The sequence below is a fragment of the Poecilia formosa genome, unplaced genomic scaffold (assembly GCF_000485575.1).
Source record: "Poecilia formosa unplaced genomic scaffold, Poecilia_formosa-5.1.2 Scaffold1138, whole genome shotgun sequence".
In the NCBI taxonomy this organism is placed as follows: Eukaryota; Metazoa; Chordata; class Actinopteri; order Cyprinodontiformes; family Poeciliidae; genus Poecilia; species Poecilia formosa.
In genome coordinates, this window is record NW_006801077.1 from 1 (window position 1) to 16,062 (window position 16,062).

Here is a 16,062-nt window from a genome sequence, read left to right on the forward strand (position 1 = left end):
GACGATCGCTCCAGGGGGGGAGGGGGGGGGTGCAAACGAAACGAGCTTAAGGCGCGCTGAAGTGTATGGGGAAAACATCATCGGCGCGTCGCCCTCTCCTGACGGTGTTTTGGCGCCCCCTCCGGTGGTGCGCCCCTATGCGTTGCATACCCTGCATACCCCCTTTTTGCGCCACTGTCGTCAGCAGGGACCATAGAAACCATAGAAATGTTCATCAAGTTGCAACAAGTAAAGATCAGTGATAATAAATAACGAACTTCCAATAAAATTCATTAATGGACCAAAAAGTTTTAGAAAACTGTTGAAAATCAAGTCAGAAAATCAGATTAGTAGGTTTTTTACTAATTATCTGTAATTATTTGATCTCTTCTCACAGTAAAGCAGATTTTTTCTTCAGTTTTTCTTCAGTTTCTAATATCAGGATTTCATATGGTGAGATGAGAGCAGCTCAGTATCCTGTCAGTCTCCTGACGAGTTTGAGGACTTCCTGTCAGTCTCTTGACGAGTTTGAGGACTTGCTGTCAGTCTCTTGACGAGTTTGAGGACTTCTTGTCAGTCTCCTGACGGAGTTTGAGGACTTCCTGTCAGTCTCTTGACGAGTTTGAGGACTTCCTGTCAGTCTCTTGACGAGTTTGAGGACTTCCTGTCAGTCTCCTGACGGAGTTTGAGGACTTCCTGTCAGTATCCTGACGGGGTTTGAGGACTTCCTGTCAGCCTCCTGACGGAGTTTGAGGACTTCCTGTCAGTCTCCTGACGGGGTTTGAGGACTTCCTGTCAGTCTCCTGACGAGTTTGAGGACTTCCTGTCAGTCTCTTGACGAGTTTGAGGACTTGCTGTCAGTCTCTTGACGAGTNTTCCTGTCAGTCTCCTGACGAGTTTGAGGACTTCCTGTCAGTCTCTTGACGAGTTTGAGGACTTGCTGTCAGTCTCTTGACGAGTTTGAGGACTTCCTGTCAGTCTCTTGACGAGTTTGAGGACTTCCTGTCAGTCTCTTGACGAGTTTGAGGACTTGCTGTCAGTCAGACAAACGCGACTGAGCAGAGAAACAAAACGTTTGGCTACCAGAACAGTTCAGACAGAAAAACTATTTTTAGAAGATTAAAAATTATTACAGATATATTTACCTACAGATTTAGGATTTTATTGTGTCTTTTAAACGTATTCACAAATCAAGGTTTTATTCAACGAGACGGATCAACATAAAAGATAATAAACTTACACGGTTAGTTTTTCTTCTTTATCAGCCTCAACACTTCGTTGCTTTAATAACCGATGTGTCCAGGTCTCTCCATGACGTTGCTGTTTATGTCTAAAACTACAGATCAGGTCGAAATTAACAGATTGACAACTTATTTCACTGTCTGCGTTTCCAGATGAACAAGGGCGATTATGGCAAGCCGTTTTAACATAAATTCGGTTTTACCGCCCTTACAATCCAGATATCTCAAATTGTTCTGTGACTAGACGTTTCAGCAATTTAAGATGTCTCTAATTATATTTCGACTAGACAAAATACCTATTTGAGATATCTCTAATTACCATTGACTTATATGGAGACTTTCATTCAAGATATCTAAAATTAATTCAAGATATCTCAAATGTATTTTTGGATAGGAGATATTTTGACTAGTTAAAACTAAATTATAGATATATTGAATTGTAATTTTGACTAATGAAAATTAATTTTCAGAAATAACAGGCCCTTTAACCAGTTAGCTATAAAATACTAACTCCTGGTTTTTCCAAATGGAGATCAGGCTGATATGTTGGTGATAAATAATCACTTTATGATCTTTACTAACTGATCCTCTTTTCTGCTCACATGGATTAAAAATGCTTGAAACACATCAGATTCAGTTGTAACTAAAAAATAAGACAATTTTTACTGATATTTATCTGATCCAACACTAACTTTAGGATTAATGAACCACAGTGAGAAGCAGGTCTCTAACGACGAAACAAATAAATTAAAGGTGTTTCCTGTCACCTGTCTGATGTCAGAGGGAATCAGTGCAGCTGACTGGGATGATAAAATGTGTCTCAGTAGTTGAGAAACTTTGATCCTCCGTTTCTTTTTGAAAGCTGATGTTCAGGTTTGTTCTGTTTTCTACATGTGTCTCTGTGAAGCTTCTTCTATGTAAGACTAAACTATAACATATTGGATTTTATTTGATCCAACATTATTAGCAAAGCATCAACTTTAACACCACAATGTTCACGATTTTCCATCCTGCCATCATTTCAGGCATGAAGAAGAAACTTCAGCTCATTTATCATTTAATAAAATACTCAGTGAAGTTAAAACCTGTTTTGCTTTAAATGATCAGATCAGTGGCTCTGAGTGGAAAAGTCAGAATGAGGAACTTTATTAGTTTTGAAAGTTGAACTGCAGTTTATTGGCTCAACATAAAGGATCATCTCTCTATCAGGTCCATAATGGAGCTGAGATTGTGATGACTTCCTGAAGGCAGGATATCAGAAAGAGCAGGAGTTTTTAAAGAGACAGAGACCCAATTTCATGGTGTTACATTACAACTCAAATTTTAAACGTTTTTTTTAAATGCCCAGTTGTTTTTATAACAAACGGAGGTGATGCAGTTACTTGATTGTCCTATAAAATATCACTATGTGGTTGGGAAACACATCATTCTGCCCCTTCAAGTCTAAATCTTGTGACTTTAAATGTTGTGAAATAAAACTGAAAAGATGCAGGAAAGTGTTTTTGATTAAAGTAACTAATATTAGGGGTGCTGTAGCAGCACAAACAACCCAGGTGAGGAGGCCTTGGTCCTGCATGCAGCAGGTTCAAGTCCTGGTCCGGTGACATTTGCTGCATGTCTCCCTGTTTCTCATTACATTCTTTGCTGTTTGACCGCTTTCAAATAAAGGCCACTAGAGCCAACAAAAATAAAAAGTTAGAAATATTTAAAATTTTTGTCTCTGTTGTATTTTATTTATTTATTTATTTATTTATTTATTTATTTATTTATTTATTTATTTATTTATTTTTCAAATTTAGTTTGACACAACTCAGACTCAGAAGCCAGGCAGGTAAAAGTCTTAACTGGTTTCATCCAGAGAGTCAGAAAGATGAAAAGTCTTCATGTTTCTGTGGGTTTGTGAACAGAACCGACCCGATTTATCCAGGTTAAAACGGAACCAAACGTTTTGTGTTGTTTAAATGGTTTCATGTTAGTTTTAAACTTTATTGTTTTGCAGCCTTCTGTAAAATTCAAATATTAAAACAAAACAAACCCAAAGAGTTTCTCTGAACATTTTCTAATTCTGAATGAAATATTTAAAATTTCTATAAATCTCCTTTTTTTTCTCAGTCCAGCAGCTCCTGACGTCTCTCCAACCCAGAAAATGACCTTGGATCCAGAAGCAGAAGGTCGAGGAAGAATCGGCCTCCATGTTTCTCTGTTACTGACAGCAGCAGCTCTGATGGTCAAACTTTTCCTGACTCTGTTCAACCTGAAGGTTCCTGAAGCTGCTGGACGGACAGACGGCCTCACATTTCACTCTTCATCACTTTAGTAACCGGAGTAAATCCTGGTTGATGTGAAGACTGTAAACCAGGCCCAGAGCATCACTCCTCCTGTTGTCAACGGCAACCGAAGTCTCTCTGGTCTGGCCATAGAGTGGATGTAGTTTAACCGTTTCCTGTCTAAAAGCTGAGAGGTTTTGTTAGTTGAATCGTTTCATCAGCTTCATTTTCTGTGTTTCTGGTGTTAAAATGTAAATAAATCAGTTTTATAGTAAAATGTTGTCAGGACTCCATGTTGAAAGAATATTTTTCACTTATTAATTTGTCTCATTCAAAGTTTTAGGTTTTCACATTTTTCTCAGCAGATTTGATCAAAACTGTCATCAATTTGACATAAATGAAGAAAAGCAGAGCTGCTGTTTCACAGCTGAAATGTGTTTATTTCTGATTATTAAATATTGATCTGATCAGTTGATCAGCAGCTTCATCCTGATGCTTCTCTCAGTCAGATCAGGTCACATGATCCTCAGATTCTGGATCAGAACCAAGAACCCGTCCTCACCAGATGTTCTTATGACCAGCTGCAGATCAGCAACAACTCCAGCCTCAAGCAGGTCAAAGGTCAGGCTGGGTGTGCAGAGAAACCAGAGTCCTCCAACATCAAGACGTTTCTATTCAAAAACCTGCAGAACAAAATGCATAAATCAAAGTGCAGCTGTTTAGTATTAAATAATAATTTACTTCTGTAACCAGAGAGAAACTGATGAGCTGGTCGACTTTGTCAAACCATGAATGAGGAAAATCTGATGAACATGAAAAATGAAAATAGTTTTGGAGATGAACTGTTCATGAAGACAGAACTGAAGAACTGAATCTTATAAACTGTATTAGGTGTGTCAGACTTTGAAGTTGCAGAATATAGACTAAAGGTCAACAGTTTCCATGAAGTATCACTGTAGGAATTTGTTGCCCAGGATCTGAACAAAGTACGTCCTGTTGCTTTGCTTCCTTATCCTGATCCTTAAAAAAGATTCTCTGTGCTGATCAGATGACTTCAGTTAAAGTGAAGTTTAAACAAGAAACCATCTAAAGCCTCCAGAGAGTTTGCTGATGAACAGAGGAACTGAATAACAATTAGTCTTCTTCTTTTATTTTTTCCCTAGAGGACCACCGGTGGTCCGCTCGGGCCTGGATGCAGCTGTGCAGTGATCAACACAAATAGATGGAGGGAATTTCAAAGAGTCACTGATTTCACAGGTGTTTGTTCTGATTTCTTTGTTTTGGAGCCGACCATCCAGGACCTGGTCGTACCCACCGGTAAGCCTACTTGGATTTATTTTGTGAATTTTCTTTTCCTTCATGTGCAGGTATTTTTATTCTTACATTGTGATAATAATTATTGTCTTGAAATCTGTCTCTTCCTTATTGCAAAACCAGACCGTTAATTCCAGATGTTGTTGTTGGCAACAAAATTAATTGTATGGTGAAGCCACTGAATGCCACAAAACTTAAATTTATTTTTTATATGTTGGACTCAGTGGTGCAGTTGGTAGAGCTGTTGCCTTGCAGCAAGAAGGTTCTGGGTTCGATTCCCAGCCCTGGTCTTTCTGCATGGAGTTTGCATGTTCTCCCTGTGCATGGTGGGTTTTCTCCAGGTACTCTGGTTTCCTCCCACAATCCAAAAACATGACTGTCAGGTTAATTGGTCTCTAAATTCTCCCTAGGTGTGTGTGCATGGCTGTGTGTCCTATCTGTCTCTGTGTTGACTTGCAACCTGTCAGGGTGACCCTGCCTCTTGTCCAGAACGTTAGCTGGAGAGGAACCAGCACCTCCTGACCCCACTAAGGGACAATGGTATATAGAAAATGGATGGATGTTGGTCTCAAAATAATTAATCTAATTTTCAAGGGCCAATTTTTTATCACTAGAACTTCAGATTAGATAGTTAGAGTCAACAAAACCTGAGTAGATTAACCTGGAGATAAAAATCAAGTGTATCATCATGTCTTTATGCAGAAAGACACAGTAGATCTTAATGCACCTGGGCCAACATGACTGCAGGGTGTGGGATGGTGATGTTTCTGTACAAACTAATTTGAACTGCGTCACGTCTGCCGTCTGAAAGAGAAAGTGAACAACGCAGCTTTTCCTTTCTTATCTAAAATTAGTGCAACAGATAAATTTTGGTTTTGATCTTCAGCTCAAAAAATTCACCAAAATGAATCATTTGATCCATCTGATTAAAATAAAACCAGTTAATTCTTAGAGTCACTTTCTGATGTTTCTTCATGTCTTTGTAACGACCAGCTATAACTACTGCTGTGAGCTATATGGGTTAGTGGCTGCAACTCTAGAGGTCATAAATAAAGCAGTAAGTTTTTAACTAAGTCAACATGAATCCATTAAACCCATTTTATCTTCTCTCTACAGCTGCTGATACATTTTAGGATCTTTTTAAAATCCTCATCTTGTTTTTAACTTCCTGCTTGGTTTTCCTCTGAGCTGCTCCACCTTTATACTCCATCCTGTCCTCTGAGGTCAGCAGGTCAGATTCTCCTCATGCAGGAATCCACAGACCAAACCTTTTACATCTAATCTATAATCTATATTTATTGATCTCATTGGTAAAGTTTTCAAGGGATCAGTTTCCTCAAGGCTGCAGGTCAGGTGATGTTAATCTACAGTAGGATTCTGCATGACTGAAGGATTGTTGGGTTGGTTCAGTGAACGTCCTGTTCAGACAGGAAGTTCACAGCAGATGTTCCTTTTGCTAACAAAGAAAAACAAACTAACATGTTTTACTGATGAAGGTGTGAAGATGGGATTTTACCTCAATTTCTGTAATTCTCATTTATTTTTATTCACATTTATTGTATTTTAACTTATTTAATATTAAAAATTTTATTCTCTATACAACATTTTTTTTAGATTTCATCATCAATGAAATATAATTGTTTGTTTTTATCACTTTTTTGTCTCATTATTAAACGACAAATTCAGGATTTTTTACAGTTTTTTTTCTGCCTCCTTTGTTTGATACAGATGTATGAAGTTTTCATCCATCCGTCTAATTTTTAGGTGTTTTATTTAAAAATGTATTTTTTTTAAGACTCCTGAGGAAATCCCTTAGACCAGGGGTGGGCAATCCAGGTCCTCGAGGGCCGGTGTCCTGCAACTCTTAGATGTCTCCCTGGTCCAACACGCTTGAATCCAAAGGCTGACTCGCCTCCTAAGTGCAGTCAAGTTCTCCAGAGTCCTGCTAACGACCTCATTATTTGACTCAGGTGTGTGAAGTACAAGTAGAAGTAGAGACACATCTAAAAGTTGCAGGAGACCGGCTCTCGTAGCGTGGAGCTGGCCACCCCTGCCTTAGACTCATCACTCTGCTCATGTGATGGGAAGTTTTGGATCTTGGGCCAAATGGCTCTTAATTTATTATCAACTGGAGACACAATTTGCTTAACTTGGCGAATATGAAGGTTTTCTGTATTTTAATTCTTCTGCTGACCAGCTAATGTTCTGGGTGAGAGGCGGGGTCACCCTGGACAGGTCACCAGTCTGTGACATACATAATTTTATTACAGATACATAAAATCTTTGCATATTATTAATCATCAGATCCTTTAATGTATTTGTTCTCTGATGAATGTTTGAGTTTGAAGTCATGAACTAATTCTGTTTGCTTTTTCCTTGAAGTATTGAAATGATGGGGATTGTTTTCTTTTGCACATATAATCACTAAATCAAACTGTAACTTCTGACTTGTTGGATCAGGGAAGCTAATTGATTAATTATTAAATGAAAAGTCAAATGAATCATAATTAAAGGAAATTAAAGGACACTAAGACCATCAGAAAGGCTTGGATGTAAAGTGTCTGTCTGACTGCATTCTGCTCCTTTATCTAGAAATAATGAACTTTTATGGTTTAACTACCATAAAAGTTCTTTATTTAATTAGGATGGATACTGTCTACATAGATCTACAAAAAAATGTGTCCTTCGCGGCGCAGTGTGCTGCTGTATGATAGACAGAATGGATCAGGAGAGGAACTGCAGACCCGTTAGAACCTACAGAACCAGACATCAGCGACTCTTCATCCTCAATCATCTCCTGAGGCTGATATGGTGCAGAACATTTTATGATTGATTAAGTTTCTTATTGTGATTTTAGTTGATTATTGTGGTTTGATTATTTGCTTAGGATGTCAAGTTTGGATGATATTTAATAAATAATATTAAATATAGGTTTATTAATCCTATAAACTCAGTAAAATGTTCTTCAAATGAGTGCAAATGCATAGCTTTGAGTAGATTTTATTTTGATTTCCGGGGCAGCAGATCACACTGGGACTGTGTCCACAGCTGCTTGTGTCTCATTAATGTTAGCAGATGTTGGCAGGCATGATGTAACCTTGAGATTCTGTTTCAAACTGAGTTTATACACCTCTGGAAAAACTTAAAAGTTTCTCTGATTTTACTCATTATAAGTATATGTTTGAGTAAAATGAACATTGTTCTTTTATTCTATGAATTACTGACAACATGTCTCTTAATTTTGTTTGTGAATGTATGTAAATAAGCAGTTAGTTTTAGAAAACTGGACCAACGAATATCTTCTCTTGGGTCTTAGCCCTGCTGGGGGCTGAGCACCCCTAAAGGTCAGATCCTAGAATCGCCCCTGGCTGTGCTATTTCTGCCATATGTTTCCAGTTACAGACGGTCGAGGATTCAAACCAAAGGTTGTTGGCAGCTTTCAGCACACAGGAGAATTCAGCCCCCAGCGTTTCTGTTCGCTTTGCTTTGTCAGCTCCTCCTATTGCAACTCATTCCACAGACTCTCACGGAGCAGGGAGGGGAAACTCCCTGCTTCTGGACGAGTCCAGCTTCATGAATGCAACAGGAGGGAGAATGTAATGAATGTTCGGCAATAGGAGGAAGAGGAGCTCCTATTGCAGAAGTTTGATCACTTGACCGTCTCCAACTGGAAGCTTATAAAAGAAATAGCAGTTCAGAAATAGTTTTTCAGTGTGTTGGTTTAGGTCTGGTCTGTAGCTTTAGAGATCAGTAGCAACGTTATGCAGAGACCTGGACACATCGGATGAAGCAACAAAATGCTGAGGCTGGTAAAGAAGAAAACTGACCAAGTAAGTTTTTTATATTTTATATGGATCTGCTTGTCTATAACTTAAAGTTAGTTGAAAAAAAAAATACTTAAACGTTTCTTGTGAATACATGTAAAACACAACAATTAAGAATTAAAATTATGTTTTCCAGGTCACATGTCTGTAATAATAACTTTTAATCTTCTGCAACTTGTTTTTCTTTATCCGTTCTAGTAGCTGAATGTTTTGTGTCTCCTGTCAGACACTTTTGTCCATCATGTCTTTAACTCAGACAGGATTTGTCACCATCCTGTTCCACATGGTTTCACATGGATGAAGGAGTGAACTGATGCTGGATTCATAGTAGACTCAGTTCACTCCTTCACTCAGGATTCACCAGAGACAATCCTAGATACAAACATCTTACCTGAAGAGAAGAACTGGATCGTTGCTCAGTGGGTCAAAGTTCTGCTTTCAGATGAAAGTAAAGTTTATATTTCATTCAGAAATGAAGGTTCAAGAGTTTATAGGAAGAAAGAAGAGAACCAGAAACCATGTTGATTAAAGTCCAAACTAACTGACTAGAAATTAACAGATTTTTCAGAAACCTAATATCTGTTTAGGATATTTATGTTTTCATTGATTTTACACCATTTTCAACCATCAAAATTACAAGAAGCCTCAAATAATATCACTCTGTGAAATTAATCTAAATAAATTATTTTAACTTTCTGAAATGAGTGAAAAAAGTACAGAAGAGGATTAGGGCCACTGGAAAGAAGAAAAAAAAATCTGACTTTAATCTATTCTGAGATTAAAGTCTTTTCTTTTTTTTTCCAGTGGCCCTAATCTTCTTCTGTAGAAAAACATTGAACTCATATAATATTGAAATGATTTAAACTCTATTTATTCATTATGTTTGTCATTGACTTTACATGCTGTTCATTATTTAACAGTAAAAATGTAAACCTCATTCACTGATGATCTCCATGAACTATAACGGACTGATTTTGCTCAGATGTTTTAAAATAGAAAGTTCAGCAGCTGCAGAGAATTAAAACGTCCTTTGAGTTGAGGTCGCTGTGTGAATTTATAACCACAAGGTGGCAGTAGTGATATTTATCTAAACAACCTTATTTTCCTCAGCAGGAGTCCAGTTGCTCCTTGAATTGTAACTCTCTTCCTCTTCCTCTCTCAGGATGAAGATGATCTCCCTGCTGCTCCTCATCCTCAGCTCATGTCTCTGTGGTCAGTCTCCATCTTGTCTTTGTGACAGAAAGCTCTCTAGATGGAGCTGAAAGACTCCCATGTTCCAGTTCTCAGTGTGTCTGCTCCTCTCTTTCCCTCTCTGTCTCCTCAGCAGCAACATTTGTAGTGAATGTGACCCAGAGCAGCTATGAGGCAGAGGAGAACCACAGCATCACTCTGGAGTGGACCTTCACCACCAGGACTCAGGGGTCCTGGAAGAATCTGTTCATCATCTGTGAATTTAGAACCTCAGTGAAGAGCGGGGTAATATATGTTCATCATGATGGTGATGAGTTTCCAGATTCTCAGGATGATCAGTTTTCAGGACGAGTCCAGAGTGACAAAGACGTCCTCAGAGAAGGACGAATCAGACTCCATGTGTCCAGACTGAGGACTGAAGACTCTGGTCTGTATCGATGTAACATGAAAACTGAAGATGGATTCAACTCTGGAAGATGTCGACTCAACGTTACTGGTGAGTAAAAATTTATATGAAAATATTTTCCCTTATAATTAAAATCCTGATTCCTGTCTTGATGAACCAACATCTTCATTTTCTACATGAATCCTCCTAGATCTCATTTTCATCAAATATTAATAAATATTTCTGGTTTCTCTCCAGCAGCTGCTGATCAGATCCAAACTCAGAGACCAACTTTGACTTCAGAACCAGAGAGAGGAAGATGGACCATCATCGTCATCATCGCTCTTGGAGTGATCTCAGCAGCAGCTCTGATGTTTCTTCTTTGTTATCTTGTAGTGAAATGTTGTCTACCAGTCGATGTTTATTATAGTGATGCTAAAGAGACAAGAGACTTCAATCCCCTCATCGTTGGAAACACTTTGACCAACATGAGAGGAATGTAGATCTGTAGCATCAACACAACAAACCCATTTATTTGGTCGATTATCTTCACCAGTTGAAGTATAAAACTGATACTCAACTACGGTTGCCAGCCGTCCCTTAAAATATGGAGTCGTCCCATATTTGGCTCTTAAATAAGGGACCCTTATTAACCAAGAAATCATTACTGATATAAATTTGTTATAAAAGTATTACTGATTGCACTTTAAAAATTAGGTATCTTTATGTTATTAAAGGTAAAGTTTAAACAGTAATGATTTCTTGGTTAATGTCAAGTTGTCATAACAAAGACATTTTGAATAAAGTCAACTTTGTATTAAAAGTGTCATAATTTACCGAATGACGCTTTATGACAACAGTCATAAATATTCATGAAGGCTTATTCATGTTCATGACAGGTGTTTATGACATGTTTATGACAGTGTTATGTCATGTTTATTACATTGTCATGACAGTCTTATTCAACCCCCTTCAAATAAAGTGTTACCAACAAAACCAAGTGTCCATTGTGGCGCAGGGCGATACCAGACAGAATAGATCAGAGAGGAACTGTAGACTCTGATGGTAACATTTTACTATGATTAACTTTCTTATTGTGCTTTTAGTCAACTATATTGGTTTGATTATTTGCTTGTTTAGTGTATAATAATATCAGCCAAAATAATACAAATGATCATTTAAAGAACAAAGCATACTAATAGTTCAATCTGGAAAGACTCAGACGGAGAAAAAAAGAAACAATTAAAAGATTTAATGACAGGAATGAATAAAAGTTATTTGGCGCTCGGGCAGCTGATTTGAGCTGAGATTTGCTGTAAAGTCTGGTGAACATCCCGGAAGCTGATTAGGGATGCTCTTCCTCCGGGGACCGACCCTGGTGGTGGAGGTCGGGAAAGGGTGCTGTCCTGGAGAGCCGAAGGATGTGGGTGGAGAAGCAGAAGTGGAGGGTTGAACGCAGCTGGAAAGCGGCTGGCGGTGTGGGTGTGGATCCTTATATGCAGAGCTTGATTGATGATTAGATGAGCCGGGTCAGGACCGGCGCTGAGGTTGGAGACGAGCATGATGCTGATGGAGGGGGCGGAGTCTTCCAGATTGAACTTCCGCTTTTAGCTTCATATTAACACTAAATACATACTTAATACTTTAAAAGGTTTGCTAATGCTTTCTGTATGTTTTATTTAGAAATGTTTATATATCTTATTAATTCATTGTTCAGTGATCATTTATGCACCAGACGCAGACCTGCAGCCCAGAGGCGGATCTAGATGGGGGCCAACAGGGGACCAAAGAAGTTATAAATAAATGTCTTATGCTAATACTCAGTGGTGGATTTTTTTTTAACCTTCACAATTTTACTTTAACAGTGAATTAAAAATTATAGTGCTGCACTTTTAGCTGCTGTATAGGATCATACTTTCCATCTGCCAGGGATCTGCAACCTGGATCTCTGGAGACAAAAGAGGCTCTTAGGCTCACTTAATATATCAAATGATGAAATATTGTTCTGTTTTTTTTTTCTTTCAAAAAACACTGACCCTCATGGTAAATCTGGTCTAGAACCAGCCTCCACACCTAACACCTTATTTCTATAAATATTTTGGTAATACTCTGTAAAATACCAGAATATTCACATAACTTTTATACTTTTAGTTTTCTGAGGACACATTTTGAATATTAAATCAGGTGTTATTATCAGTTACTCAGTAGTTTACCAAATACTTTTTACACTTGCTTAATTAAACGTGTTTTTAAAGTATACTACTCTGATTGGAGTACAGTTTTGGGATGCTCTAACCAACCTTGCATGAATGGTTGCCCTATGTACCACATTTTAAAAACAAAAACCACCACCATAAAATAATGTCCATCACTGCAGTGGAAGTCCCACAACATGAGAGCAGAGCGACGCGCCGTGGGAAGCGCCCCTTATGTTGATTTATGAAAGGTGGAAACCCTATACTCAACATAAATGAGCCTCAATAAAGATCATTTAATCTTAGATTATCATTTATTCTTCAAGTTCAATGTTTCAGGTTTTATCAGGTCTGATTTTCTTCCCTCTCTTCTTGAACCAGCAGCTGATCTCGGCTACTTTCCATCTCTTCTGGTTCTGACCCGGCCAGCTGCAACTGGTTCTGACTGCTGGAAACAGACGTTCTCAACCAGAACCTGAAACCAGAACCCTGATCTGAGCTGCTTTCAGCTGCAGCAGCTGATGAACCAGTGAAGCTCTGGTTCTGCTCCACTGGTTCTGGTTCTGATGGTTCTGCTGAAATAAATCCAGATTTCTTCCCTCATGTTGTCAGAACCTGATTCACTGCAGAACCTTTTAACATCAACATGAGCTGCAGCTGTTTGGACTCAGCAGAACCAATCCAGCTGCTGGATCTGACCTCAGACCAGTTCTACCATAAGGGTTATACTGGAGCGCCACCTGGTGGTGGAGTTAGGAACTGAGAGCTCATAGAGCTGAAGGTCTGAGTGACGGACTGACTGGATCAGTTCAGATTCATTTGTTCTGGTTTTATTCTTTGTCCATCATTAAGATTCACTGTTAAGTTTATTTAATTTACAATAAATCAGTTTGTTTTGTTGTTTATATAACAACATGTTTGAAAAAACAAAAAGTAAAACCCAAATTAAGGCTAAATGAGTTTATAGAAAGTGATGAAGAGGAGCTGCTGCTTCAAAACCACCAGAAATGTTAAATATCTGATGATCGATCAGCTGATCAGTTTTTTTTGTAGAATTTTTGCTGCTTTATAAAACTTCTGTTATTTAAATGATTAATTTTGCTGTTTTGATCATTTTTAAGCATCATCACAGAAGCTTTATAATAATATCAGTTTTTATAATCCAACAGATTATCAGCTCATATCATGACCACCTGTGTGTCGAGATTAAAACATTAATTACTCATTTATTAATATTTTTGTAATTTTCTCCTGTGATAAAAATATCAGAAAATATTTGTATATCTTTACTTCTTAACCTCTTTTAACATTTTTTCACATTATGAGTTGTTACGGCCCTGGGCCTTGTAGGCTGGGCTGCAGGTGTTGCTTTTGTCTGTCTTTGTGCTCCTCCCCTTTGCAGGTGTCTCTGGTTCATTGATTGGGAGTGCAGAGTACTTGAACCTGGCTGTCTCCGTCTTCTGGGTCGCCTTCAGCGTCCACTCTGCCGATTGACACTAGTGGTGTTTGTTACCAGGCCCCAGCTCCCCTCCTTTTTGCACATTTGTGTTTGCCTTTGTTTTGGCACTTCAACACTTCCATATGCACTCATACAACACATCCAAGCATTTCCATTACACCACTGATACTGATATCCACAATCCATTGTTGTTTTTGTTAATATTCACTTTTCTACACTTTAACCCCTGCATGGTCTCCCGTTTTGTTATGACCTTGAGACAGTCGTAACAGAATATTTTACAGCTGCTCTGAAATTTTTACAGACTTTTTGTAGAAATTTACCTTTAAAACTCCACAAGTTCACACAGACAGATGTTTACAATCAGTTTATTGATTTACAGACGTTAAAGTTACAGAGAAACATGAAGGAATTTTTTTCTACTTGGAAATGTTTCTTTGAATTTACCATGAAGGTCAGAAATCTAAACTGTAGTTTGTTTGTTTGTAAAAATATGAATATAATGAAGATTCTGGACACATTCAAAGCTTTTTCTTTTTTCACCCAAACAGTTTTTTTGCTGATTTATATGAATTGTAACATGAGAGTAAATTACAGAAAGAGAAAATGTTTCATCCAATATGAGAGCAAAGTTCCTCAAACTGCAACTTGGTTACATACATTTTTAAAACATTTAAGCATTTAGTAAATCCAGATCTACCAAGTATTTTGTCTCCTTCCTTAAAGTTTTCCTTCTCAGTTTTTCTCCTCCCTCTCTGACTTTATCAGCCTGTAAAAGCAGAGCGATGTTTCTGTGTTTAGCTTTATCAGCTGGTTTCCATGCCGACCTCTGGGTCTGAAGGACTGTGAGGTTCAGCCTCTGCTGGTCTGAGAGCGTCTGCAGCATCAGGACCAGCAGAGAAACTCCTGATCTGAAGGCTTCAGGATGCTGAGCTGATCAGAGATCAGCAGCTGAGCTTCAGGATGTTTCAGGAGGCTGAGAGCAGCAGCTGCTGCTTCCTGACCACAGGATCCAGAAACCAATGAGGAGACGATGGAGTCATGATGAGACGTTAAAGAGGAAACAAGCAAACAGAGAGAGATTCATTCAGGGAGAACAAGATGGAGACACAGCTGGTGGAAAAACAAACAGGTTTTAATTAAAGTTTAAGAAAAGTTCAGTTTCTGTTCATTGATAAAACAGAAAAATCATGTGATTAGAAATAAACTCATAAGAAGATTTGAGTTGAAACACTGAGAAAACGTTGGACATGTTGAAGAATTAATGGTTCTGAAATAAAACCCCAACATTTACATTCATAAACTTTCTACAAAAACAAACAATGGTGGTGAAAATCTACATTAAAAAACACCTTTAATGTTTCATGTTCATCTTTAAAATGTATTATAAGTATAAAAATCATCACTTGAAAGCAATGAAATATTGACCTTTATAACACTCAAAGTCTTCATTGTATTTTTTTCTTCATAACACATTTATAAAAATATTTATTAAAATATACCTGTGAAAATAATAAATCACTTTATCAGTAACAATCAGCTGATCCATCAATAACTGATCAATACGTCCAAGTCAGAAAACATTTAGAAATGATTTAAAGCAGGAAACTGAAACAATAACAATAAACTGATCATCATTATTAGAATATTTTTAATTCATTACAATCTAACATTTTATTCAATAGTTTAATTAAATCTAACCTGATGTTTCTGTGGCGACAAAATCAATAATCAACTAAACTCAAATGAACAAAACTTTTATCTGCATTATATTTTCAAACTACATTTGTTGAATGATTATCTTTGTTTCCCTTTCTTCTCTTCCTGAAACACAAAATCAACTTTTAATTAGAGCTGCTATTGATCCCAGAATGATGAAGATGATGCTCCTTCATCGTCTCTGGTTCTGGAGTCAAAGTTGGTCTCCGAGTTTGGATCTGATCAGCAGCTGCTGGAGAGAAACCAGAAATATTTATTAATATTTGATGAAAACTGAGATCCAGGAGGATTAATAGAAGATGAAGATGTTGGTTCATTAAACAGATCTTAAGAATTTAACTATTAAACAAAAATGTTTTATTATCATTTCTTCTCACCAGTAACGTTGAGTCGACATTCTGCAGTGTTGAATCCATCTTCAGTTTTCACGTCACACAGATACAGACCAGAGTCTTCAGTCCTCAGTCTGGACACATGGAGTCTGATTC

General features: G+C 37.7%; 1 protein-coding gene and 1 long non-coding RNA gene across 5 annotated transcripts; one reads left to right on the forward strand and one right to left on the reverse strand.

The window, feature by feature from the left end:
* The first annotated feature begins 8,159 nt into the window (after positions 1–8,159).
* On the forward strand, positions 8,160–10,924 carry LOC103132579 (uncharacterized). 4 transcript variants are annotated; one of them, XM_016667462.1, is made up of 5 exons: positions 8,167–8,631; positions 8,886–9,044; positions 9,788–9,837; positions 9,950–10,312; positions 10,460–10,924. In XM_016667462.1, the coding sequence occupies exons 3-5, from the start codon at positions 9,789–9,791 to the stop codon at positions 10,702–10,704; spliced, it is 657 nt and encodes a 218-aa protein (XP_016522948.1). In that variant the 5' UTR covers positions 8,167–8,631; positions 8,886–9,044; position 9,788; the 3' UTR covers positions 10,705–10,924. The 4 variants fall into 4 exon arrangements, with proteins under 4 accessions (XP_007544455.1, XP_016522948.1, XP_007544453.1 ...); XM_007544393.2 differs by lacking the exon at positions 8,886–9,044 and having other exon boundaries at positions 8,160–8,631; positions 9,953–10,312; XM_007544391.2 differs by lacking the exon at positions 8,886–9,044 and having other exon boundaries at positions 8,168–8,631.
* A 4,171-nt stretch (positions 10,925–15,095) lies between these two features.
* LOC107835170 (uncharacterized) lies at positions 15,096–16,056 on the reverse strand. Its single transcript, XR_001660998.1, has 2 exons — positions 15,952–16,056; positions 15,096–15,806 (listed from the first exon to the last, which is right to left on the reverse strand). It is a non-coding gene; the product is annotated as an uncharacterized LOC107835170 (long non-coding RNA).
* Between the last annotated feature and the right edge of the window lie 6 nt (positions 16,057–16,062).